This window comes from Thunnus albacares, chromosome 16 (assembly GCF_914725855.1).
Source record: "Thunnus albacares chromosome 16, fThuAlb1.1, whole genome shotgun sequence".
In the NCBI taxonomy this organism is placed as follows: Eukaryota; Metazoa; Chordata; class Actinopteri; order Scombriformes; family Scombridae; genus Thunnus; species Thunnus albacares.
Window position 1 is genome coordinate 16,777,948 of NC_058121.1, and position 26,878 is coordinate 16,804,825.

The 26,878-nt window shown below is 38.7% G+C and overlaps 1 protein-coding gene and 1 long non-coding RNA gene across 2 annotated transcripts in view; one reads left to right on the forward strand and one right to left on the reverse strand.

The window, feature by feature from the left end:
* Nucleotides 1-26,878, reverse strand: part of nkain2 (sodium/potassium transporting ATPase interacting 2) — a 108,040-nt gene that overhangs the window by 13,033 nt on the left and 68,129 nt on the right. The window contains exons 4-5 of the mRNA XM_044376911.1: nt 15,737-15,937; nt 1,389-1,449 (exon numbers count right to left, since the gene is read on the reverse strand). Of these exons, the coding sequence (XP_044232846.1) occupies nt 1,389-1,449; nt 15,737-15,937 (262 nt within the window). The remainder of the gene's footprint in view (nt 1-1,388; nt 1,450-15,736; nt 15,938-26,878) is intronic.
* LOC122999732 lies at nt 863-4,240 on the forward strand. The gene is made up of 3 exons (XR_006407816.1): nt 863-950; nt 3,054-3,202; nt 3,750-4,240. It is a non-coding gene; the product is annotated as an uncharacterized LOC122999732 (long non-coding RNA).

The window sequence follows — 26,878 nt, forward strand, 5'->3', positions numbered from 1 at the left end:
CATGTTCAGTTCCTCGAGTGAATAATGTAGCCAGAAATTCCTTTTTTTTTGCACTGGTGCCATGTTGTGAATCAGCCTTCTGCTACACATCCAGTTTTTAAATATGAAAGGGGCTTAAAGAAGTCAGGTTAGGACTTTTTTGTAGGACAGGGTAACAGAAATGAAATCTGCAATGATGGTTTCTTTAGCTGTCCTTGTTTTTTTGATGTGAGTGTTTTATTTCTTAAATTGTGGTGATGTGTCTTTGGATTTCAGGGTTGTATTGTTTAATTTCTATGTTGAATGTCATTGTGTTTTTTTATGTTTTATTTGTCTTTTAGCATCCTGGGACCATGTTGGAAATAAGTGTTTTCACTTTAACATGCTATCCTTTGGATTTTTGTTTTTTATGTGTCTATTTAAATCCATAAATAAAATCAATCAGTTAATCAACCACATAAGTTTGTGGGTTACAGGTTATGTTAAAAACACAACTAACACAACCACTGTGTATTATTTCTCAGTTGTGTGAAAAACGATTCTGAATGCTATTAGGCTAATGTTAGCGGACTCTGCTCTTTGTTGGATTTGAGGAAGTTTATAGTCCAGCAACCACAGTCAATGTTACCCCAAAATACTGTTACATTTGCCAACCACTTTGGTTAGTCCGCATCCTCAAAGCCTTTTATTTTGCAATGCTAAAAATTACAACATACTGTTTGAAAACACTAATAAGTATGTAAATTTATGAGCCAAACAGGGTTACGTGAGAACAAACTGACAGTCTGATCTTACATTTCATACTAATAATACTAGGATAATTAGCTATACTGCTTGTTTTTCTTTTTTTTTGAGAGATGAGATCTGGAGCACATGTTGCAGACATTTTAATACATGTCTTCTACATGGATCATCATCTGGTGAGGATGTGGACTTTCTGCCAGGGACAAGCAGCTTTAGCAAGACAAAATGTATGTAGCCAAGTATACATTTAAGACTACTTTACAAGATTTTTGTTTTAAAATGAGTCAGCTGGAAACATTACAGTAAAATGTTGGCTGAAGACAGGAGTTTTCAACCAACTCAAGGAGCTAACATTAGTTTAATTAGCTAGCTAGCTAAAGCTGATTAAACCCACCAGTGACAATCGACGGTTGCCAGCTATAAATGAGAAACCTGCTTTCATCTGCCTTGGCCTGAGATCAAGGACCCATTGTTTCAAAAATTACCTTGGTTATGACTGTAAGAGAGCATGACAAGTGTAGAAACAGTGACTGGGTTTAGCAGTCAATTCACTGAGAAACTGGCTTTTTCCAAATACTGCCAGCTTTATAGACATGTTTTTTGGTTCTTTAGGCTTTTTGGGTCTGTTGCAAAATGTGTGTGAAGGTGTGTGACTGTGTACTTACAGCTATCCTCTTCTTCTGAAATGAGCTTGACCACATAGCAGGCGTAGATAAACCCCACCAACTGGAGATAGAGAGAGCAGGACAAACAGAGAGAGAGAGAGAGAGAGAGAGAGAGAGACAGAAAAATATTATTCTTTTGTTGTTAAACCGAGTCAAAGAGAAACATGATCATGAATGTAGAAAGACATCATATTCTTTCATATCATGTCAATACCATCAGCAATAAAGATGAGACAGACATTCAGATAGATAGATAGATAGATAGATAGATAGATAGATAACAGGGAAACTGTGCACATTGAACAAATAGTTGTAACAGACAGAGGAAACAGGTGTTGGTGTAAGTGGAGCAGGACAGCACTGTGGTGTTTTGCTCCAAAATAGAGCACTTGAATCAATGGACTCGCACACAAACAAACACACATACACACACACACACACACAGAGTAAATGTCTGGTATCTTCAATGACAGCCACAAGGTTAGCTTAAACTTTAATGGTTTCAAAGCTATACTGACACTGTTTTAATACACGGCTCCAAACCTTACAACTGTAACATAAATAAATAAATAAATAAAAGAAGAATGGTCACAGTCTCTCCATTATGGCGCTGTGGGTAAACATAAGTGAGATAGTGATAACTGAAATTGAATTTTCAGCTCCCTTTATTGCTTCGGTATTACAACGTCAAAGCAGATAGTTCCATATTTCACACTTAATAAAGATGTGTTGTTTCCTGACACAATTAACGTGTAGATTGCAAAATAACACATTTTGTGTCAATTTTCTGCAAATAATGTGTTGCATGCTGCATCCTTTCCAATACACCCAAATGTGTTACATTATTGGCCAATCACATTGTATATCCGTTGTCGGTTGGTTTTATCCCTGTGCCTCATGCAGAGACAATCTCTTTTTGGACTACCAACGATGCAAGTGACTGAGGACATGAGCAGCAGAGCTAGAGGACAGGGAAAATTGATGTTATTGTGTATTTGAAGATGTATTGTGCACTTAAACATGTTTTTGAGCTGTAAACTAAAAATCGGCATTTCATGGGTTGAAAATGGGTCAACAAGAACTTTGCAAGGTCAATGCTGACAGAGTCGACTTATCTATGTCATGAAATTTATATAAAAAAGAATGTTAATGCCCTAACAGCTACGTACTGACACTGCTGTCTAAAAATGACCCCCGTCCACCACCGGGCTCTGGATCACTGGTCAAGACAGTGCCTGTATCCATCTATAACGATGGCACTGAAATGTGCAAGAAACTTTTTAGTGTTAACAATGCCTCACAGCTTTTGCAGGCCTGTCACTCAGAGTTTTCACATCCAGTGCAATTAGAAAGGTTTCTTCAGTATAACAATGACTTCAAAGACTGTGTACCTCGACTGTGACATAAGCACAGATGTCAATGACTATGAGAAGTTCCAAGTTAGGGTATCCACAGGGATCCAGTTGGAGTTTGTGGAGTTTCAAGCTCCACATGTTGAAAATGAAAAGGTGACCACGTTGAGGGATTTCCATACTGTATAGGATATATATTTTTTTTTTTTTACACTAGCAAATTTTAGCTGACATATTCCACTCATGAAGACATTGACGTTTTTGCACCCTGTTCCAGGTCACTGAAGGGTTTGTTTGATCTTGTATTTTGTAGAAGGACCAGGCTGTAAAGCTGAAAACTCTTCTGGAAAAGAAGGCTCCAGACATATTGACTGAACATCAGCAGACAGGCACATTGCCCACCAGCAGCAGAAAGAAGCTTGTCAAATTAAGCATCAGTGACCTTATAGAGAGACATGGAGTGTAAGTTGTAGATACCCATTCTTTTGATATCAGTTCTAGATTAAAGTTTCCTATTTTTGTTCAGTGATTCAGGTCTGACTATTAGTGGATTTAAAAACTCCTGACTGTACATGACATACTTTACATATTGACAATCGGCCAAGGGCTTGTCATTTTATAATTTGTTCTGCTCTGCCCCTCTGCAGCAGAGAAACTGCATTTTGGCTAAATAGTTAACCACACTCTTCCCTTCGCTGAACGTTATGGTCTCTGGAGAGGGTGAAGGGTCTATAAGTATTTATTAATTATCAAAGATGCAGAGTATACCATTTTCTCATATTATTTTACTGTCTAGGAGCTGTGATGACACTTTGCTTAATTCAACCAGTGGCCTCAGTTTTCTGATTTGTAGTTATTCATTTTCACTATTCTGCAAACATTTTGAATTTCTTTTTTGGTTGAGATGTATGATACGTATGAGAAGAAATGATCAAATCTCCCTGTAGATGGCCCTAAGTACTCATTCATGTAGAGAATATATATATGTATATATTTTTTTCTTTTGTAGAAACATTTCTATGATCCTATATCCCATAAAGGATTCATAAAAATGAAGCTACAGAATATCAGACAGAATCTAGAAGAAGGTCAGCAGTGCTACCATAAGAGGAAGTTGCCTAGTAGTGCAGCATCAGCAGCTCAGCCTTCACCAGATGAAAACCCAAGTGAATAGCTGACTGTCATCAAAAGAATGAAGCCATCACTAGAGAACATGGGCCCGATCAAGACAGCAATTGAAAAGACTTTCAGCTATTGCAGAAATTGGATCAGCACCCAGTCATCTACAGTTGCAGACACTGTCAAACAGTACCCTCGTTTCATAGACATCCAAAGCCTGATAAGACTCATGTTTACTTATCCCAGGTGTTCACTGATATGTGCTTTGTGGTTGAAGTGGGTCCTGAAAATGGTCACTGATCTACCATGAAAGTAGCAATTTCACATCTAAGTAACACATGTTCGTGTGATTGAATTAGAAATAAAGGCCTCTCTCTAATATAAGCCCGCTTCCAATAAAGGTCTGGTACCCTCTGCAGTTGAGGTAAATATAGGCCCCGGCAAAATGATGATTTGATGATTTGGACAACCCCTATAAAATGACTAAATATGTTGAGGATAAATATTCTCTTGGGAAGCTAACAGAAATCTTCCTAGGCCATAGAGCTGACACCACAAGAAGAAGTGGATTAATCAAACTATCACTAACCGCTAATTTTCAGTATATTTCCATTCTTGAGATACTGAAATCTATATTCTGTAATGAGAAAATGCAGATCTTACATTTGCAATCTCACAATAGTACAGATGGAAAGATGTGTGATTACTGTGACGATGCTCATTTTGCCAGGCATAACTTGTACAAAAGACATCAAAATGCCCTACACATTCAGCTATACTTTGATGAAACCACAAATTCTCTGAGGTCAAAAACAAAGATTCATAAAATGGGGGCTGTGCATTTCTCCTTAAGAAACCTGCCACCTGAGTACAATCAGGCCTGACAAATATCCATCTCTGCCTTCTGCTCAATTCCATTGACATAGAAACATATGGTTTTGGGAAGATACTTGAACCACTCTTGGATGACATTAGATTTCTATAACATCATAGTATAGAGATTGAGATGAAAGGAGAATCACACTTACTGTATGTAACAGTGTGCCTGTTTACAGATAACAACCTAGCATGTCATTCATTGTGTGGTTATTTGGAAAGCTTTTCTGCCAACACATTCTGCCATCTTTGCCTTGTTGGTAAGAATACTTCACAAATGGTGTTTGAAGATGATCTTGAAAGGTGAAAAAGAGACAATTACCAGCAGCATGTTGCTTTAAATGATGGTAAGATAACAGGAATCTAAGATGATTCAATTCAGTTTGAATACTTTGGAATACTTTCATGTAACAGAAAATGTGGGTGTTGACATAATGTATGATGTCGTTGAGGGTGTTGCACCTTTAGAGGTAAAACTACTACTTTGACACTACATTTATGAGGAAAAACTGTTGTGCCTGAAACAGTTAAATGAAATAGTCAACTTTGATTATGGGTATTCGAATGAGAAACACGAACCCAGCGTCATCCTCAATTTGAGGACATCCAAGACTGATATTAGATGGACCACAGCAAATGTGGTGTCTCATACAGACCTTAACTTTCCTTTTTGGAGACTTGGTAAATCCAGAGAGCCTACACTGGCAATTATTTCTGTTGCTACACGAAATATGCAGCATCATTTTTGCACCTGTTGTAACCACCAGACTTGCTGTGTGTTTGAAACAGCTCATTATAAGCCATCATAGACTTTTCAAAGAACGAGGAGAGACCTCATCCCAAAACACCATTTTATGATACATTATCCAAGCATGATGGTCTTATTTGGACCACTGTCCAAACTATGGCTGTATGAGGTTTGAAGCCAAGCACAACCCTCTCAAACATCAAGCACATGCTGCGTGCAATTTTAAGAAATATCAAAGACACTGGCCTACAAAAAACAGGTTCAGCAAATGGATTGTTGGAGGTTTGGTCAGACACTGGGTAACAAAATGTGTGTGTGTTTATTTCCAGATATTCTCAGATCCCTAGACAAAAGTGAACAGTTGATCGATAACCTCAGGTCAACCCTTCAACTTCAACTTCAACTTCAACTTTATAATTATCCCAAAGGAAATTTGGTCTGCAACAGCTATCAAACACATCAGGTTACACAGAGACATATAAACACTGACAATAACAAGCATAATAAATAAAAATCCTGGAGTAAAGCATCAGCTCAAGTAAAAACAAAGACACTCCTACCACATTGAACCAGAGAGTGAAAAACCTCAGCCGGCAAAGATGGCCACAGTACAAGATCTAGTAATATGCACTGCAAGTAAAATGCAAAATAAATTACAATATCAATTGAGTAAAATGCTGTGCAGTGGCAGTACATAAAATATAATATATACAATACATAATATTACATATATATAAATATGTGGATGTGCAAGTAAAAAGTTAAAAGTCAGGAAAAGTTAGCCTAAGAAACTCTGGCGTGCTGTGTCCTTGTTTTAGGCATTCTGAAACGACAGCCAGAGGGAAGAAGGTCGAACCCCTTATAAAGTGTATGGTCAGGACAGTTAAGAATACTTTGGGCCTTGTTGATAATACGCTTACTGTAAATGTCCTGGAGCTGGGCTTGCTGCAAACCAATAACCTTACTGGCCACTTTAACAAGCTTTGCTAGCCTGTTTTTACTGGACAGGGGGAGGCAACCAAACCAGGCCACAAAGCAATATGTAAGAACAGATTCAATAAAACATTGATAAAACAAAGTTATTAAAACATTACACACCTTAAACGAATTCATCTTTCTTAACGGGACTTTGCGGAAACGATGTGTGTTTCTCACACAGTGACTTTGTGCGGACAGACATGCAGAACAGGGACTGTTGTTATGATAACAGCAGATACTAAAAATGAACCAGTCTTTGGAGAAATAGTTCATTTCCTCCCACAGGTAGACAAAGGCACTGCTGTAGCTTTTGTACAGGATGTGAATGTCAACTGTTTTGATGACCACTTTTATGCAGTGGAAAGAGCTGATGAGTTCAAACTTGTACAGATTCCTGGTGATTTGTCTGATTTTAGATCACTTGACTTTAATATATGAAAACCTTAGATGTAAGGTTTCCTAAAGAACTTTTTAATTTCAACATTTAAGTTAAAAGTTAAACATGAAATGTGGAATTTTGAGCAACATATGAACGTATTCATATTTACACATTATTATACATCAACACATAACTGTGTTAGTATTTACACACATCATTACACATCTCTGTGTTAATCTATCTGACACAGTCACTGTGTTAATGTCCTTGACACACTTAATGTGTCACAATTAACATAACGTGTGCTGTCCCAAATTCAACTCATTGATGTGTAGGAATTTAACACGGCTTGTGTTGATACTGGTTATCGCTATCATCAAAATGAAAACCACATCAAACTACATCAAACCACCAGCCACCTTAGCAGGGCTCGTACCTCACATTGTTCTACTTCATCATCTCACATCCATTTGTAGCCACTCACAAACCTGAGAACAGTAACAGCTGCAGATTGAGCTATCAAAGGGGCGACAGTGCTGTGTTTTTGTGTGTTATGATTGTTACCAAAAAAAGATAGCACTGAACCTGTGTGTGTGTGTGTCTGTGTGTGTGCACTGTGTTTAGACAGTGATATAGCAGTCCACACTAGCAGAACACCTTTGCTCTCTGATCCGCTCGCTCATTTGCTGTTTGTTTCCAAGGCGACCGATAGGAGGTTGGTGATTGGAGAAAAGATGCAGGACAACGTAAGGTCGGCTTTTTAGTGACCTTATTAGCCCTCGATGATAGAGGAGGGAAGCGAGAGAATTAAAGAAATAAATGTGGAAAGGAAGAGAAGTAGATCCAGGCAGACAGTGATGGATGAATTTGTGTGTGCGTGTACGAGGTAATAAGCGAACATATTACCCTGAATAAAGAAGCCTTATTGCTTAAATAAGGCTTTAACGGTAGGAAAAATGACATTGACCTGGTTGGTATTCTATTGACTACACGGACACATGCTAACACACACTCACACAGCCACACACCAGCACGTAAACACACCGCCAGCTGCAAATGTGAGCAACTACATTTGAGATTCAGCGTATATCTCAAGGTCTTGACCTCATTTAGTCTAAATAATGTTCAGCTCCCAAAGCTCCTCCCTCCTCTTCTCTCCCTCTCTCCTGTCCTGCTTCCCCTTCTGTCTCTCCTTTCCTTCCATCTCAATTTTTTTTTTCTCATTTCCTTTTCTTTATTTCTCCTCTCTCCCACATTTCTCTCCTCCTCCTTCTCCTACGTCTCTGACAAGTAAATGAGTCATAGAAATATAGTGTTTTTTGCTCTGTGGGGGATGAATTTACTTTAAGCTGAGCCAAATCCTGGAAGTAGACAATGCTGCCAGTATCAGCAAGGGGATCAACGGTGATGAGAAAATCAATTTGGATAACACGGGAGCCTTTATGTAGCGGAAATGTCGTGGAAAAACTACCACTGATCACAAATGTTGATAAACTTTAGTTGTCATTTTTAGCAGTTTGACAGTATACTTTCATTTTGAAAGATTAAAATGACCTCTGGCCATCGACTGCCTCTTCTGCCGAGCGCCTCTACAGCTAAAATGATTTATCATTCCCATTCATTTTTAGAGACACTTTAAATGTTGCAAAGTCGAAGTATTGTTCAAATACTTTCATGAGTTTAGGTCGAGAGTTTTCTGCCACTTGGAGTAGAAGCTGAACCGGAGCCCGTTCTGTCTCCTGCAGGCTCATTGCCTGTGAAAATGACTTTTTGGTGCAGTTTTGTTAGTATCACTGAACCGAGTGCAGAGAGCCGTGCCGCCCTGCAATGGAGAACATTTGATCAGCTTTGACAGAGCACGTTTCTCTGCACATCAATATCCTGTTAATATTCTGGATACTCCACTATTCAGTTTTGGTGTTGTTGCATCTAAACATAATATCGTGGTTACAATAAGCCTGATTATATCTTCTCCCCATGTGAAGAAACCCAAATAAAATAGCTGGGGTGCACCAATATTAGCTATGGAGCTGTGACGTGTATGTGTCTTATCTTGTTTACTGTTGCAGTTCTTCATCTGGGTAGGTTTGGTGCCTGCAGTTATATTTGTATCATGTTCATGAACCCTGCAAACTTTGTATATAGTTCCCCAAAATATATTTTATATCTAAGATACATACCTGAATCTCCTAAAACAGATGTTGATATGACTAAGATTTAGATCAAAATACAATTAGCCAAGCATCTAGTAGCCCACAGTGTTGTATTCAGATGACACTGACATTTTTCTTGAAGATAATTTTATTTATTTTGTATTTTACTGAGCCTACTTCATGGTGACTCAAATATAAGGAAGTGTAGTTTGTTGATGTTTATATTAATATAAATTAATATCAATTGCTTTCATTGTTTGCAGTTTCAATCAGTATCAGTATTAAATCCAGTTGCTTTAATCGCTGACTCTTCAAGTGCTTTCAGTGCATACATTTCAACAGCTGCTTTAGACTCTTACTCTTAAGCTTAGTCTTCATTAACTAACACCTCCACTGCTTTCATCTCTTTCTGTTCAACTTCAGCTGACACTCCCAACAAAATTTGTCACAGTTTGACGATTTCATTCCCTCTGAGTGCTTGAAGTTCAACCAAATCTTCAATTCTTTTCAGCACTTTCGCTTCAACCGATTTCAGCTTCAGTCACCGCTTACAATTAAATGAACTTCAACACTATTTGAACACTTCCTTTTCAACTTCTTTCTTTCTGACTGCCACTTCGACTTCTTTCAGTATTTCAACTACTGCAAATGTTTCAATTTAATAATTTGCAGCTGAAAGCATAATTAAATTTTCTTTGAGAAAATTTAGCCTTTTCACTAGCTTACAGTAGTTTCAAACGATCTGACCACAGTTTGTGTATGTGAGATAAAAAGAAAGAGGAAAAAGTATTTTAGTTTCTCCCCTGTCCCTCTTTTTTGGTCTAAAAGTTTTTTTCTTTGGTTGCTGCTTCTGCTTATATTTGGATGGACTGAATTAAAGTGAGCTGCCTACAGGTTTCTCAGGTAGACACCAGTTCCTTTTTTCATTTTGTCTGTGGATTAGGGTTACCTGGTAACCGCAGCGAAACTGAAGGATGTTCGGTGTGACAAGTGGAAATGGGAAAAGCACCACTTCAGCATGGACTCAGACGGAGAGAAGTAGTGGACCCCTGCCCTAATCAGCCTGACAAGAAATAACTTGTACAACTTCACCACCTCACCTCACAAAGGCGTCTACCTCATTCAGAGCAGAAACCGTTTTTATGGTGTTTTATGTGCATACACATGTGGATACACACTACCCCAGGAGACAGGGAGACAGTCTTTACCCCATTTCTGAAATATACAATACAGCAGGTGCTTGTTGCCATGGTAAACACAGCAAATGTAGTTAGTTATGCAACGTAAGTCAGCTAAACCAGTGGCATTACCTTTAGGGAGGGGAAAGCAATGCTATGGGTAATCAACTGTCAAAGTACGTGTTCTACTGCTCCACAATAGTTGATTGTTAAATGTTTCCCCCTCAAAGCTTGAACAGAATGTTCTGAGCAAATGTCTGCAATGATAATGACTGCAAAGTCGGCTTCCTGCACTGCAGATACACCTTCCAGTTTCAGAGTGTCTTCCCAATTTTGGGCATTTTATATTAAGGCATACTGCAGATATTTGAAGCCACACTTTCAACCTCTGAAGGTTATCTGCAGCCTCTTGGGACTTTGATTATGGCTCCCATCTGACCGTAATGTCAGATTAGTCTTAGTTATCTGTAATTAAGCAAATTTGGTTTAAAAAATGAGAGTAAAACAGAGGTGTTGCAGTGGTTAGGACTGTTGCCTCACAGCAAGAAGGTTCAAACCTGCAGGTCGGCTGGGGTGTTTCTGTGTGCGTGTCCTCCCCATGCATGCTTGGATTTCCACCAACAGTCAAAGCAACACATTAGGTGATATGATGACTCCAAATTGACCATAGATGTAAGTGTGAGTGTTAACAGTTGTATGTGTAAGCCCCGTGACAGACCTGTGCAGAGTATACCCCACCTCTGAGCTCAAATAGGCTTCAACTCCCCCGCAACAATGCAATGGATATGCAGGTATAGAGATGTGGATGGCTCGATGAAAAACACAAAATACTACCAAACTGAATATATGTTATATACATGTATTAAATGAAAGTAAGTAACTGTATGACAGAATTAGCAATCTAAAACTTAATATCTAAAAAAAGTAGCATGATTTGATTAAAAAGTAAAAATAAAAGGCAACGTAATGTAGCAAACCATTGATCCTTATTTTTCTTTATTATATCTTATCTGTATTTATTTAGGCAAGTACAAATAGACAACAATTTTAACAGAAAACCTAGCTTGCTGTTTCATTTCTCATGGCATTTGTATTGGGGAAAAAACAAAACAAATATCATCAATATTGTCACATCCTCAATACTGTGATATAATATTTTTGCAAAATCATCCCAGCCCTATCAGAGGCATACTTTTTTGGTCATAAAATAAAAACCTTGGACAAATTTCGACCTAGCTGAAAACCTTATAGATGACACTGTGCCCAAAAGGATAAAGTAGCCCATAAAAATGTAGGGCTACATTTGCCATTTGTTAATGAAATGTCATTAAACTAAAAAAAAAAGATTATCATTAGCTTCTTCTACAGTCATCAAGTCCCAAATGCTCCCCTTGTGGAGATTCTGATAACACCTGTAAGTTTTGAAAGGAGCTCAGGGAGAAATTAGTTGAATGTCAAACAGCTGGTGTTTGACAAAGGAAGGAAAAACCTACAGTGTGTTCTGCATAGCCCGAGACCAAAAAAATTCAAGGAAAGCATCACGGGAGGAGACCTTTTAGAAAAGCAAGGACAGACGCCAGGGGAGGGCATGTATAGGTCAGTCACCCAGTGACGTAATTTGTCCTCCACCAAGGAGGAAGGCACTCTGCCTAGTGAGGTTGCATTTTGCCAAAATGGTCGCAGCAGAAAAGTGCTGACGCCACTGCATCATCTCCCTCAAGGTCTATAACACTTGTAAAACTGAATCAGCTCACAGGTTTATGTACGACCATCCAGCCACGTTATTTAGATCCATAATGACTTCTCTCCCATTTCCTGCTTCTTTAATCTAACCACCTTCACACAGTTTATGAGTATTTTATGTTTGCAGAGTTGATGACTATCCGTCTGATAATCTTGCTTCATGCTGAACGCTTCACTCTGTGATGAGACTGTATTCATCTCAAATGAGAAAAAATCCATTACAGCTGCATCATTCTACTGCAGATAAATTGTGCTGTGATGTCACATTCATTGGATTAAGTCTGTTTATGCACTGATGATGATGAACGCTTACACTCAAACAAATGTTTTGCTCCAGTTTCCCCCCACTCCCCTTATGCTCTCTGTAAATTATTTGTGATGAAAATATTTGGCAAGTCAGCCCTGCACTGAAAAATCGCTGTAATGCTACAATCAATAATTATGCCTAATCACTTTCATCTAAATGTGCATGTGCCATTTGATGCTTGTGTAAAACTCTGCATACAGCTTACAGCAACAACAAATTAAGCAAAAATGAAGCAACAACCTCATTCACCCTCGAAGGGTTTGTTTGTTTTCATTTGATGTCACAGTTCTTATATGCCGCCATTTACAATCCTTTGTTGCAAGCTTTTGTTTAATTGTTTCAGGAGTTCCGAATAGTACGAGTACAACCATAAAATGATACGTATTACTTATTCAGCAAATATGGGATTAGTGCTGTAGAGCACAGCAGGTTGCCTTGGTTGACTGACATTCAATTCACACGCATTGTTCTTTCTCTTTTCCTTGATGTATGAATAACGACAGCTATGAAAACCAATCTGGTCCAAGTGCCGCCTCCATGAATATTTTGACCTGAACATGACATCATTGTCTGTGGTCAACGACAACAATGTCACATTCGATTTAGTAAAAGAAAAAGAGAAAATAGAAAACAACACTTCATATCCTGATTGATGACTCATTGATGACACTTTTTTCTCCAGTGATGAATATAGAAACTTTATATTAGATTTTTAATTTAGATTTATACTTTTAATGACTTTACAATGCATCAACAGTTATCATATGATGATTTTACTTTAAAGTGATTAATTGACTGAGTGAATAGAACCCAGAGTAAGTCTCCCTTTGGTTGTGGCCACTAAAAACCGTGTTGTCCATGAACAGCTTTGGGGTTCACAGTTTCAGTTGCTGCTTTTTTCCTGCATTTGGTATAAATTATGAAATGAGTGAGTTTGTATGCATTTGAATTTTGTCAGTGACATCATGAAGCATAAAACATTTTGATTATGTTTTTTTTTTTGTGACCTAATAACAGGATCCTGTTCTGTTGGAAGTTTCTACAAGTGCATACTGTAGATTAACTACATTTTCTGCAATACACAAGTTGACTTTTAGATGATGCAAGGTGAGAAGAGGGTCATGGCTGTCTTAAATGTTTATACCTCCTGCTGGTCATAGGCCATTTTGACAGAACTATTTCAACATTTTGGATTTTAACACCAGAAAAATGTGAAGGATATGACCAAATTTGGAGCTCAATATGTTAGACTACGGATACCAATATTGCACAGTAATTAGTTTTAATGTGTTCTTGTGCCTTCCTATAGTACACTTATTCAAGGTTGCTGATGGGTGTAACATCCAGACAAGCAGGCAGAGCTAATGATAATTTTCATCACATGAACTCATAACATTTCATAGTCAAGGTTATTCGACTGTGTGCGGTGGATGTCTGAGTGTATGCAGGTTTCCTTCCCAGCCAAAGACAAAAGCAGGTGATTTCACTGATTAGTTCCTCCACTCCGGTTGAAGTTATGCTAATCACTGAAATTACTTGCAGATATGCACTCTAGACCACGGGGCCAGCAGGAAGCCTCATCTTTGATGTTTTTGTTGTGCAGTGTCATTTAATTAATGATCTGTCTGTGCTATTAGCAGGTAGAATAAAGCTGAAAGAAAAACTGTAATCACTGAAGTCATACTTGCACATTCCCCGACTGTGCTGCAGTCTGGCAGTGATGGCCTACATTTCACTGAGGACTGTCTCGATCTCCCTGGAGATCCCTCCCTCGTCTCTGTTTCCGCTGAGATCCTCATACTGTGCGCCAAATTATGAAGAAACCCCTTTGCAGTTTGGTAAACTAATCTGTCAATTAACCCTTAAGAAATAACACAAATTTGCTGTAACAATCAGACAACAAACCAATCAGCTACTAACATTACAAAGCAGTAAATTAGTTTACAATTCAACGTATAAACCACATGAAATATAGTACAAGAACTTGACTAGTATGTTGGGAACCACTGGACAAAGCCTGAAAAAGCTGGAGGAGTAACATGTCATTTCCTTATCTCATGTAAAAGTAATTAACTACGCAATAAGATTTGGTGTGCGGTCAGACCTGAACTTCTACAACATATGAACCTGTATCTCAGTAAACCAGACAGACAGACAGACATTTAGACAAGCAAACCAGTCCATCACACACTCAACTGACCACCCAGCCAAACAAAAACATGCTCTGTTGAAGACCTTGACAGGTGAAATGCCTCAGTGGCTATTCTGACTTCCACACGCTGTCATGACATATCTTCATTTCAGATTTTATTTTTATCCTGTCTTGAAAACTTCAGCCTCACCAGTCACCTTTTTTCCCCCCCGTCCAGTATCAGTTAACCAGGTAGCAGACGAGTAAACATTCAACCAGTCAGGTTACCGCCTGACTCAAGCAAACCAAAACATAACCCCTCACTTAGTCACCCCGTCGACTGGTTGAACGTATGTTATTAAGAACCCTGACAGCGTTTCCACCAATTACAGTAAACCAGCCAGCCAGTGAACCAGTCAGACTGTAGAGCGTGTGCTCATGAAGCATGACAGTGTTGCCACACACCAATTACAGTGAGACAGTGGTACAGCTGTGTGGTGGCTTGGCACAAAGCCACACTGTAAGTACCACTATCGATCGACGGAGAGACATAGAGAGTACATGAGGAAAGCTAGTGAGAGAGGCAGTCATACTAAGTGAGGGAGGAAGATACAGACCGAAAAAGAAGAGAGGCAGATACACTGAGATACACTCTTTCTCTCTTTCTGTTGGTTTAATGATGCATACACGTCACATAAATGTGCCGGTTTGTTTACTGTGTGTGTATGCATAGGCGTGTGTACACTCTGGAGCTACATTGCAGGGGAGACCGAGATGAAAAGTGACAGGCCTCCCTCATTCCCGCTCTTCATTTCTCTCTCTGCTGTCTCTTCTCATCCTGCTAATCATCACGGTTTGACGGTGCAGGAGAGGAAGAAATACAGAGGGCGAGGATAAGAGACAAGTAGGGGGAAACACAGAGAAAGGGAAATAGTTTTTTGTAACAATGAAACAAGACAGAAAGAGCAAGAGAGAGACATGCAAAAAAAAAATGAGATAGAGGGAGAGTCTCTAAAGCAGCTTATCCAACCCATTCTATGTTAATAAGGGTATGAAGTTATTAACTTAATGGAGCCTTGATGCTTTATTTTACTATAAAACGGATACCACAAAGTTGCACAATCACCCACAATTCCCCTAACTCATAGCAACAGATAAAGAAGTTGGCATGGTTGTAATACACTTTGGAATATATTAAACTTAGTTGAATGTGACATCAAATGAATAATTGCATTCATTTCAAAGCGCTGTCACGAACAAAAGTAGCACCCGCAGCGAGCAACAGGTCACCCCTATAACGGCCTTTTAAGAAAGTAACCCAGATGTAACAGCATGTATACTACACTCCGGTTTGAAATTGCAGTCTAAACTAGAAAGTACTTACAGCCAGGAGTATCTGCAGCGAGGAGTGAGCCACCTCTATGAACTGAAAATCCATCAGGCAGCCAGATATTGATATGTATCGGTGGTCCTCGGGTGCCCAGGAGGGAGGAGGAGTGATGGGTGTCACCCTGCACCCCGGGCCGTTCTCCATCCACCAGGAGCGATGCATGGACAGGTTGAACGTCAGGACAAGGTCAGAGTCCTGGCGAGACAGAGAGAGAGAGAGAGAGAGAGACAGACAGACAGAAAGAAAGAGAGTTGAATTACCTTCTCAGACATAAGGCGGAGCTGGAACATGAGGGAGGCAGGTTGAATGTCAGGGCAGGGTTTAAACAAGTTTTAATTACAGCCAAACTGTCATACCCAGATCTGAGGGATAGATAGATGGCTAGATAGACACAGAGAGAAGTAGAGAGAGAGGTAAGAGAACAAATGCTTTGGCTTGAGATAAAAATAGATCTCAGACTTATAATTCCAATGATCTGGGATCACTCAGATTAGATCTGAATCATACACGGGTAGGGTTCTGATAAGGATAATAAAGGAAGGAGTGAGAGGCGAATGATGGGAGGAGGCCAGAGAGAGAAGGAGAGAGAAAGGGGAAGGGGAGAGGTTGAGAGAAATGTGGTTTGGAATTAGTGTTCTTTCACACACCAAACACTCTTATTATCATTTTCAGCCTGAGAGAGAGAAGAGGCTTTGTGTGTCGTGGTGTCATGAGAAGGTAAAATGTTATAGCTAGTAGCAGATTAAAGCAACACAGTTGTGATTTGTTCCCTTGAATTTTTGTTTTTGTCATCTAGCGCCACCAGCAGGTTGATATTTTTGCTTTAGCGTGAGATGTTTCAACTATCGTATGTAAATCCATGAAATTTTGTACACATTCATGTTCCCCACAGGATGAATTGTAACAACTACTTTGTAATAATTACTTTTCATCTAGTGCCATAATCATGTCAAATTTTTTTATGACCGATAGCTGTAAACCAAATGATATTCTTAGCCTCAGCTGTACTTAATGTTTACTGCTAATTAGCAAATGCTAGCATGCTAACACGATAAACTAAGATGGCGACCAACATTATAGCCTGCATGTTAGCATTTTCACTGTGACGTTAGCATGTTGACGTTAGCATTTTGTATGGCCTCACACAGCCGCTATCGTGGCTGTAGAGTCTTGCTGAAATACTGTATGAGACATTTTCTTTACTGTTTGTCCCATTACCGTTAGTGATAACTTAAAATAAGAAAAACTGACAAACAGAGAATAAGTTTTCACAGCAGCAGAGACAGACAGACACCACGTACAGTAGCAATGGACCCAAGTTGCAATGTAAAGTATCTGCTTTGGCTCATTTTCAACCCCTTAATTTTTAAAAGTCTGCAAGATGCACAATAAATCTGTTATGATAGTCGTCTTGGCTTAAATAATGCACATATTAATGACTCTACTTAGCAAGGAAAGACATAGATCATTTCACAGACAGGCCTGCAAACCACACTGACACACACAGACGCACTAACCCACACGCCTACAAACACACACACACACGTTTTACTCTAGCACTGCTTTGCTATTAGCTGAATTAAAAAGCCTTAATGCCTTTGTTAAGGACAAATCAAATTCATTACATAAGTTCTTAGTTCTTACAGCTGTAGAGTTTATGCAGTATTTTAATGTGTCCAGGTAGGATTTTAAGTAGGACATGAAGACAGTAAGGTTGGGTTTCTGTTTTGCAAATTTGCTGGCGTGTATATAGAATTTTGCTAATAAATAAATAAGATTAATAATATACATTTTTCTTGACAGGCATTTCATCAGCGACAAAGCAAATGAAATAAATTCAATTTTGGGTTTAAATTGAGTATCTAATATTCTGTTTAAAAACAGATTAAGGTCCCAAAAAAGATGAGTTGTTGTTTCATCTCTGTGGTGACAGAAGGAACAAAGAGGGTCAACATTTATTTAACTAACTGAATTAAATGGATAACACCTGTGCAATATTTTCATAGACACCTCTCGCACCTTATTTGAAACAAAAAATAAAAACCTCTGTAAAAAACATGTTTTTTTCTAGTCTATACCAATATACAGATTATATCAAACAAATACTGAAGCAGGTTTACTAATTGTGCCTCTCCGGATTATTTCTCTTATACATTTATTATTATTTTTTATACTTTAAAAAGGATCTTAATTCCTCATGTATTGTCTATACTAGGCTTTGTTCAGCTTGAAAATGGCCTGGTTAACTTCAAAGGACACACAGGACAACTCACTCTTCTTTTCCTCTTTTTATCTTCAATTCACTTTGCTTCGTTGGTTTTGTTACAGTCCAGTTTTTTGCTTTTCGTAAAAGTTATTGGCAGTAGAGTTAGTCAGGCTGATAACCTTTAAAGAAAAACAAAGCGAAGACGTACAAATTATTATTTTATATATTTTATTTTATATTATTATTATCTTACTATTATATATTTATTCTGGTGGAGAATGCTCTTTAAAAACATGCTGAAAGCAAAAATGAGTCAACTAATTTTCTGTTGTGATGCATCTTTTTACCAGCATATCAGAAAGTGTATTAGTTTCTTGTATTTATATATCAAAAACCTATTCTTTTTTATTCCTAGAAAGCTGTGCATCTTCAGAGGTTATCTTGCAGTGTTATTGATATGGTAGATAAATAAAATAAACCTAAATTCAAAGTACATTTTCTTAAAGATATATATATTTTTTTAGCATTTTGCCTTTATTTGACAGTCAGTGGAGAGAGAAAGGAGACACAGGAAGAGAGAGACTGGGGTACATGCAACAAGTCCCATGGTTGGGAGTTAAACCATGGACGTTGCGGTTACGTGGTATGCACCTCAACCATTAGGCCACCAGGGTGCCCCTCAAAGTACATTTTCACTGGGACTAACTGCTGGAATAAGGGGTTAAATAGTCATAAATGAAAGGAAGCTCTCTCATTTTCAACAGAAAGCACTTCACCAGTACTGTAGGGCTTAATGTGACTTATTCTAGTGATGAACACAAATGGCAGATCTTTAAATAGAGCGAAAGAGATTCTCCATCAACACCCGAGTCAACAGAGGAGTTGAAAAGTGTGCTTCTGCACTGTATCACATTTTGTCTTTATCTTTACCTGTTCCACTTATCCTCCCACCACATCCTCACTTGACTCCATCACCTCCCTCCATATTGTTCATTCTCTTACTGAATTTTCTTTCTTGTTCTCCTCTCTATTAATTTATAGTGGGGTCTTTCTTTCCTCTCTCTCCCCCCTCCCCCTTTTTCCCCCTCTTTTTCTTCCTTGGCCTCTCTCTATTTCAGCGTAATGAGTAAATGCCTCATTAGCACAGAGCTCTGATTAATGCCATCTCCCCTTGTTGTGCTCCTCTTTTTAATGAGTAAAATCTCTCTAAATGTCTCTCTTGCTCCCTCTCTGCCATCACTCTGTCTCTTACTGTCACTGCCTTGCTCCTTATCTTTCTCCCTTTTTCTTCCTTTTTTTTTTTTTATCTCTATTTCCTTCTTGCACCTCTTTTCTGTTTTGCTCTTGTTTCTCTGCTCTCACTTTCTCTTGCTCACTGTTAAATAGGGATGGGAAAGGGGGGCAATAATTATTTCAGTACAGCCTCTATCAGTGCTTTTCTAATGAGCCTCTTGAACAAACACACACACACACACAAACACACACACACACAAACACACACACACAGACAAACACAGACAAACACACATAAACACAAAAGTAATTATCAGTGAAAAGCTGAATTTGGCAAAATGTCATCCAGACCAAGCAGGATGCACTGCTATCTGCAGTATTCTCTCACTTTGTGAAAACAGGCATAAAATGAAGAATGTATCCGAACTCGGCCAAGCTGTTAGTTTGGCAAGTAAGTTAGGAGAACAAAATAAGCTGCAACTTTATTAAAACTAAACTTAAACTTGAGAAAAAGACACAGCGGCATCAATTAATTTATACAAAGCTTTAGTACTTGAAACAGCACAGAGAGCTTTAACAATAAAAAAATGAGCAATCTTGCCAGTAAAAAGTCAAGGTAGAGAGACCAATAGTAATAAGAAAAAGTAGGCCTAACTCTAAACTTTGCTAAAAGTTGTGTAGAAATTGCTAGTTAGTTTCAACATTTCTATATATTCTACATATGCGCATATATCCTCTTTCTTGCAGACAGTTACTGTAAATGAGAAGACCCCTGTATGCTATCAGTAGCTATCGCCGGCAGATGGTTAGCTTAACTTAGCACAAAGACTGAAAACAGGCAGAAACTAGCTAGTCTGGCTCTGTCCAAATGTAACAAAATCTACATACCATCACCTCTAAAGCTCACTAATTAACACATTTGCTCTTGTTTGTTTAATCAGTATAAAATCCAAAGCATAAAAACAATTTGTTGTAACTGGTAGGCATATTTTATTACCTTTGGAAAGAGAAAGCTAACTGTTTCCCTGTTTCCAGTCTTGCTAAGATAAGCTAACTGGTTGCTGGTGGTGGCTTCATATTGAGTGTAGAGATATGAGAGTGGTATCCATATTCTCATCTATTTCCCTGCAATAAAGGGAATAAGTGTATTTCAAAAAATGTTGAACTACTGCTTTAAACTCTGTTGTACATGCACTGAAGCTACGTCAGCGTCTATGAGGTTTTTATTATCTGGATCGATATAAAACACATCTAGCGACAAAATGGATCTAGAAATGCAAGGTACACTTCCCTTCTCCTTTTGTGTTTAACTGCCTGAGGATGCTGCGCGTAAGTTCATTGGGGTTACAGGGTCTGTAATATAGCTTAGAACTAGACTTATAAAAACGTATAAAACTGTATTATCTCCTTTCTATTCATCCAGCAGCGGTGAGCCACCACAACAAGCACTGACCACCGCAGATGTAAAAGATGTGATATTTTAGTCCCGACAATAGTAGATAGTGCTTTTGTAATAAAACATTTTCCATATATGAAGCGATTTTTTTTTCATAACTTGCACAAAAGATATAAAGGCAAAACTCAAATTGCTCCATACTCATGAGCAGAATACAAAGCAATTAAATTGCAGCTGTGTACTGGCATTGATGTATTGATTTTATATGGTGGAATTTATTTAGCATTGCAACATTTAACCTACTAGGATGATGAAGCCATAGCTCCAAAATAATCTTGAGGTATTAATCTGTCTGGTGATGAATGGGCTGCTTGTCTTGCAATCTGAAGCGAAAAATATTAGCTAGACTATTATTAATATTTCTAACGTGTACGAGTTCCTTACTGGGCGCCATCTCTGACAGTCTTTCTCTCTCTCGCTCTCACACACACTCACATAAAAACACACAATCTATAATTTCCAGTGTGCCAGTTGAGGATCATGCACTCATGCTCTCAGGTCTTTGTCTCTGACTGTGGGCTAGTGCCGCTTCAATGAACCACATCTGTTTTTCTCTGCCTTTCTCTTCACCTCTCTCCCTCTTTTTCTGTCTCCACCCTTCTCTCTCTCTCTCTCTCTCTCTCTCTCTCTTTTTCTCTCTCATAATTTCCCCTCAATTTCCCATCTCTATTTTCCTTTGTCCTCTGCTCCCAAGAGATGGAGGGATGGAGGGGGAAAAAGACCTTTCAGACTGGTCTTTCCTCTGATAGTCTGATAGTCAACAAGGGGGGAGTTATGTGCTATGAATACTATCTGAATGTAAATCTCAGCGTACTTAAATTATTTAAATTAAAAACACAATCTGGCACAAAAAAAAAACTCAGTAAAAGCTTAAAGCTTTGGCAGAATGACAAAAAAGGACACTTGGCGATGAAAAGTTTAGCAACATGGTGTCCAATTCTGATTAAAGCAGATATAATGTAAAGAAAACATGTTTTCCATCCAGTTACTGTGGAGGTGGATCTAGGAAACTGAAAATGGATGGATGGATGGATGGAGTGCCTGTTTTTCCTCCCTCCTTTTTGCTTCAGCATCTGCTCCCTGGACACAAACATGCACACCTTATAACACACACAGACTCACATTTAATCTAACACCTTTTTGCATCCTCTAAACATTACAATCCAAGCTCTAGCAGTCATGTAGTGAGGCAGAAAGAGAGACAACCAGACCCAGAGTAAATAAATACAGTTTGATGTTCTGACAAACAACAACAGTCAGTCAGACATTCAGCCCAACCAGCAGCCAGACAGAAAGATCAGCAGATCATCAAACTAAAGGGCAGAAAACCAGGGAGGGGACAATATTAGCTTTATTCTTGCTAAAGTCAATTTTTCACTCTATTTAACCGAACCTCTATTTCTATCAATGGCTCCATTCCCGTTTCTATCATTTTCTTTCTCGCTGCTGTGCCTCTCGGTGTCGCTCTGTCTGTGTTATTTCACACCAATATCATCAGTCACGGTGCATCTCCCTACATTGTTTTGCTGTGATTTCCCGTGGGTGTTAGATGAGGCCTTAACCTATAATGCCTAAAGCACTTCTCTCCCATCAGATTGGTTGGGGGTGTTTGGGAATTGTTTGTGGGTGTGTGTGTGCATATGTGCTGGGTGTCCCAGTAGACATGAAGTCCATATCCTGACCCTGACCTTAACAACACCAAACTCATTACCATCTCTAAGCAAATGCCTCAACATAACCATTTTAACCCTTCTGATCTTTCAGATTGGTGGGCCAATTATAGTGCTTCTACCCGTACCCCAGGTGGGATCCACAATTGCATGGAGGAGGAGGGGGTGCTAATTCGAGCTTTCAGTGGGTTAATTAGTTTTTTGAAAAGCCACTAGCCACACCTTAAGCAATAAATCAGAACTCTAGCAAATGAGGGCTGGTGTTTTACTTCTCTATATTAAAATATGAATGAAAAATAGAGGAATTTCTACAGACCTGAATAAAGCAGCTGCAAGTTTAAGCTGCTCTAATCAATATTTCTATATTAACGATGTGAAAGGTGCTGGTTCCCCTCAGCTTTACGGGACTTAATAGCATCTTTCAACCCATTGTTTTGATTTTACGCAACATTAATGCTGAGGTTCATTCTCACTGCTCCCTTCAATTTCGTTTCCAGCTGTTTTCAGTGAAAAACCTCTGATAAACTGATGATACGCTGCCTGCCAAGCACCAAACAAAAAACAGATGAGGTTTGCAACTAGCTGGTGAATATAGTTGAGCATTTAGCAGCTAAAGAGCCAGATTTTTCCCTCAGGAGTTGATGAAGACCAAAACAAGGCTAGAACAAGAGTGAATATTGGATTTACATTTAGAGCTACAACTATTAATCGATCAGTTGATCAACAGGAAATTAATCAGCAAGTATTTTGATAATCGAATAATGGTTTCAGTCATTGTTAAGAAAAAATCCTCCAAATTTTCCAGTTCAATCTTCTTATATGTGACAATTTACTGTATTTCTTCGTCATATATGAAAATGAATTGAACATCTTAAGTGTTGGACTGTTTATGACATCACCGTGGCCTTCGAGAAATTGTGAATGCAATTTATTCACTATTTTTTTAAAACATTTCTTTCAATCTAAAAGATTAATTGATGATGAATCCAGAAAATAATTGCAGCCCCACTTGCATTTTTCGGTTGGTCAGAAACACAATTCAAAATGAATGCTAATGTTGCAAATGTTTTTGCTGGATTAGTAAATAGGCAATTGTTTGCTTACTCATTTGCCATATTAACTTTATTTGGTAATTATATGTCAACATTGTGTTTACAGGTTGTTACGCTGCCCCCAAGTGGCCAAAAAAATCAGCCAATGCAGGTTAAAAGAAACATAGGACTAACATACTAGATCAAGTTAATGAGGCGATAATAAAATTGTACTTTCTGAGTTGATCTGGGAACATGGAGGCAGGAAAGAAGCTCAAATGGGGAAAGAAATAAGAGGTAAGCTAAAACTTATTTGGAAGACAAAATAAAGGCGAACGTTAACAGCCTTGACGAATGTGGTGATGTCACCATGTTCACTGATTTATGCAACTACTTTGCTCGGTAAAATGTTTTCATGACCATAACCAGAGAAATGAAGGTCAAAACTACCAAATAAGACTCAAATTGTAATGAACTAGAGTTTTCGTTTAATGTTTCAATCAAAACCCCTTCCTTTATTAAACCAAAACTCAAGAAGTACACAATAATTGGGTTTTGTGGTATAGGCACTTTCTTGTAGCATGTACAATAAACATCACTGCTAACACAGCCAGAGTAAATCTATTACAATCAACGATTTAAATTAACACCGACCACCATCCAAATCCAGGAGCAAGTTTGATTGCGGCAGGCAAGTCAGTCAAATCCATTATCTACTGCGGCATACAGCCAATCTATGTTCAATCAGCTTGTTTTATTTTAACAAGTAAAACCTAACTCTTGTCATTGCACATGAAACTATACAATAACAATGAATAATCAAATGGAATCATCAGTAATAATAGCTCATAGCTACAGTGATAAAATTGGCTGGTTGGATTGTCTCACCAGAGGCATGTTGATGAAAAAAGGCAATTTCATGCCATGATTTCAACAAATGCATTCATTGATCAAACACAGTCAGGGCTGATGCATTAACTCAGTGAATCAGGGTGGATGTTTTAACTAGAACGTCTATGATTAAATGTGTGGGATCCTCTCATTCATCGTCTCAATCGGTGGTGCTGAATGAATACTAAGGGCAGCAAAATTAAGTGACTATTAGCATTCAAACTGGCCCCAGCAATCTGTTTTTTTACTTTCTTCGGGGATTAATTGGGTGGTTTGTGGTTTGATTTACTGTCACATTTCTTCTACGATCTATTCCGCAGTAAAAAGCTTACCCTGCACTGACAATAGCAACTATTGATGTTGATATGAAAATTATATGAAAGGGACATATCTGATTTTCTTCTGTTCCGCTAGATAAGCAATCCTATCTTCCTTGCTTTACCTTCCCGTGTTATTCTACTTTTTCTTCCGTTGTCCCCTTTTCTTTCTCCTCACTGCTTCCCCCTCCCTTGTCTTTCCTCTCCTGAAAGGGACACTGATTCACATGCGACCTCATCCCAAAACATGCCGTCTTTTGTTGCTCCCATCATACCTCCGTCTGTCTAAACCTCTCCATCTCTCTGTCAGCCTCCTTTCTCTACCCCCAATCTTTCAGTCTTCTTCTTTAGTTTCTCCCCCTTTTCCCTTCTCTCCATCTTTCAGTTTTATCTCTCATTCTACCACTTTCCCTGCGGTCACTCCTCACTCTCTCTCTCTCTCTCTCTCTGTCACCACACCACTGTGTGTTTGCACACTGAAATTAGACGCCCGGACAGATATAAGATTCAAAAATGAGAATTGAGTCTTTTTAGATTTGGTGAATGCGCATGTGTGAGTGTGTGCGTGTCCCTTATGTTTTCTTGTAACTGATATAAGGGATGACAGGTTCTCCAACAACTACTGGTAGAACAGACACCAACACATGCACACACTTTCACACATACAGTATGCAAAAAGCATGCGGGACAACTCTCCCACACAGCATCCCACCCCCGCAGTAAATGACTGACAGCTGAGAGTGGTGTATGCGTGTATCTATGTGTCTGTATCTGTGTGTCATCTGACGCCCAGAGGGTGGCTGCATCTTTTATATGACACAGTGGACTACTGACAAGTTAGCTGTCTAAGACTGCGTGTATGTGTGTGTCTATGTCTGACATAGCCTACTTACGGGGACAAATTTCAGACGAAAGACCAGTTAATTGGGGATGGCTTGTCCAATTGGGGACAAAAGCCGTGTCCCCATTTGGGAAAAGCTGATTTTTGGGTCAGTGGTTAAGGTTAGGGTTATGGTAAATCTCAAGGAAATTAATATAAGTCTATGTAATGTCCCCAAAAGTGACCTAACTAAGTGTGTGTGTGTCTGTGTGTGTGGAAGAGTTGATGTGAATGTACTAGTGTGTGTGTTTGGGGGTTTTTTTGCAACATGGTGACAGTTCTCTCTCCATAGGCTCCTCTCCAAATCTGTCAGGGATGCCACATCAGAAATCTTTTTAAAGATTAATTTTGTGACATTGCTGCTATATTAGATAGTGCAGTGGGGAGTGACAGGAGGGATGGGAGTGTGACAGACTGATATATGGTATGAATCTCTGGCTTAAACTCAAATTATTGTCAGGACAGGATGTACACCTTATCTTGCCTCTGGGGCTCTACAGGGGCCTTATGGAAGGCAATGATACACATAAGATAGAAAGTCCCATCAAACATAAACAGCTGAAAAGGCCAACATGTCTCAACAAAACTGGTGATGACACAATTTATCAATCAGTTGAAAATGTAATACTTTTTTCACTTACTGTAATACTCGCAAGTAAATATACCAAACATTTTCTGGTTACAGCTCCACAGATACAAAGATTAATTTTAGTAATTTTAATGGTCTGGGTATTGTTAGTATGATTTTTATCTGACCCTATGTATTTTACTGATTTTGGATGTTGGACGTGTGACAGAAACATTCCCTAGTCTGTATGACACCTTGGGTAATATGGCATAGCCCTTCTGGGGGGTCTTTTAGATACAAACAATGGATCCATGGTTAAGTTTGGAACGGTTCCAGATGTGGGCATGTGATGACACATACTATGTTGTGAGATAGCTGTCAATCACTTGATGGATGGCTCCCAACGGAGGTAGTGCCCCTGGAAAACATGTTATTCATATGATAAGATACAGATGTGTAACCCTATATAAGCTGTGCATCGACAGTGGTACATTGCCCAGACCATCTTTGTATATGGAATGGACCCGATGGCCATCGTCTAATAAACGTCTACAAAATAAGAACTTCGACAGCTCTTCCTTTGAACGATATCATCACACATCCTTCCTTTCAGGTATACTTGAAAAAACTAGTTTGTACAACATCTAGTCTGAAGACATCCAAATGTGTTTTACAGCCATTTCAAATGGCTACACTCATAGGTAGGGTGGAAAGCCGGCCATTTTAGGGAGAGGCGACACGCGATAATCGTTCAAATGGGGATCATTGGGGAATCAAATGGGGTCTCTTTTCAATAAAATTCATTGTGTTGCACTTGGTTGTAGAGAAGGAAGTACTTGAATGAAAGAGGAATTTAAGAGAGAAATCCTGCCTACTTTCTCCTC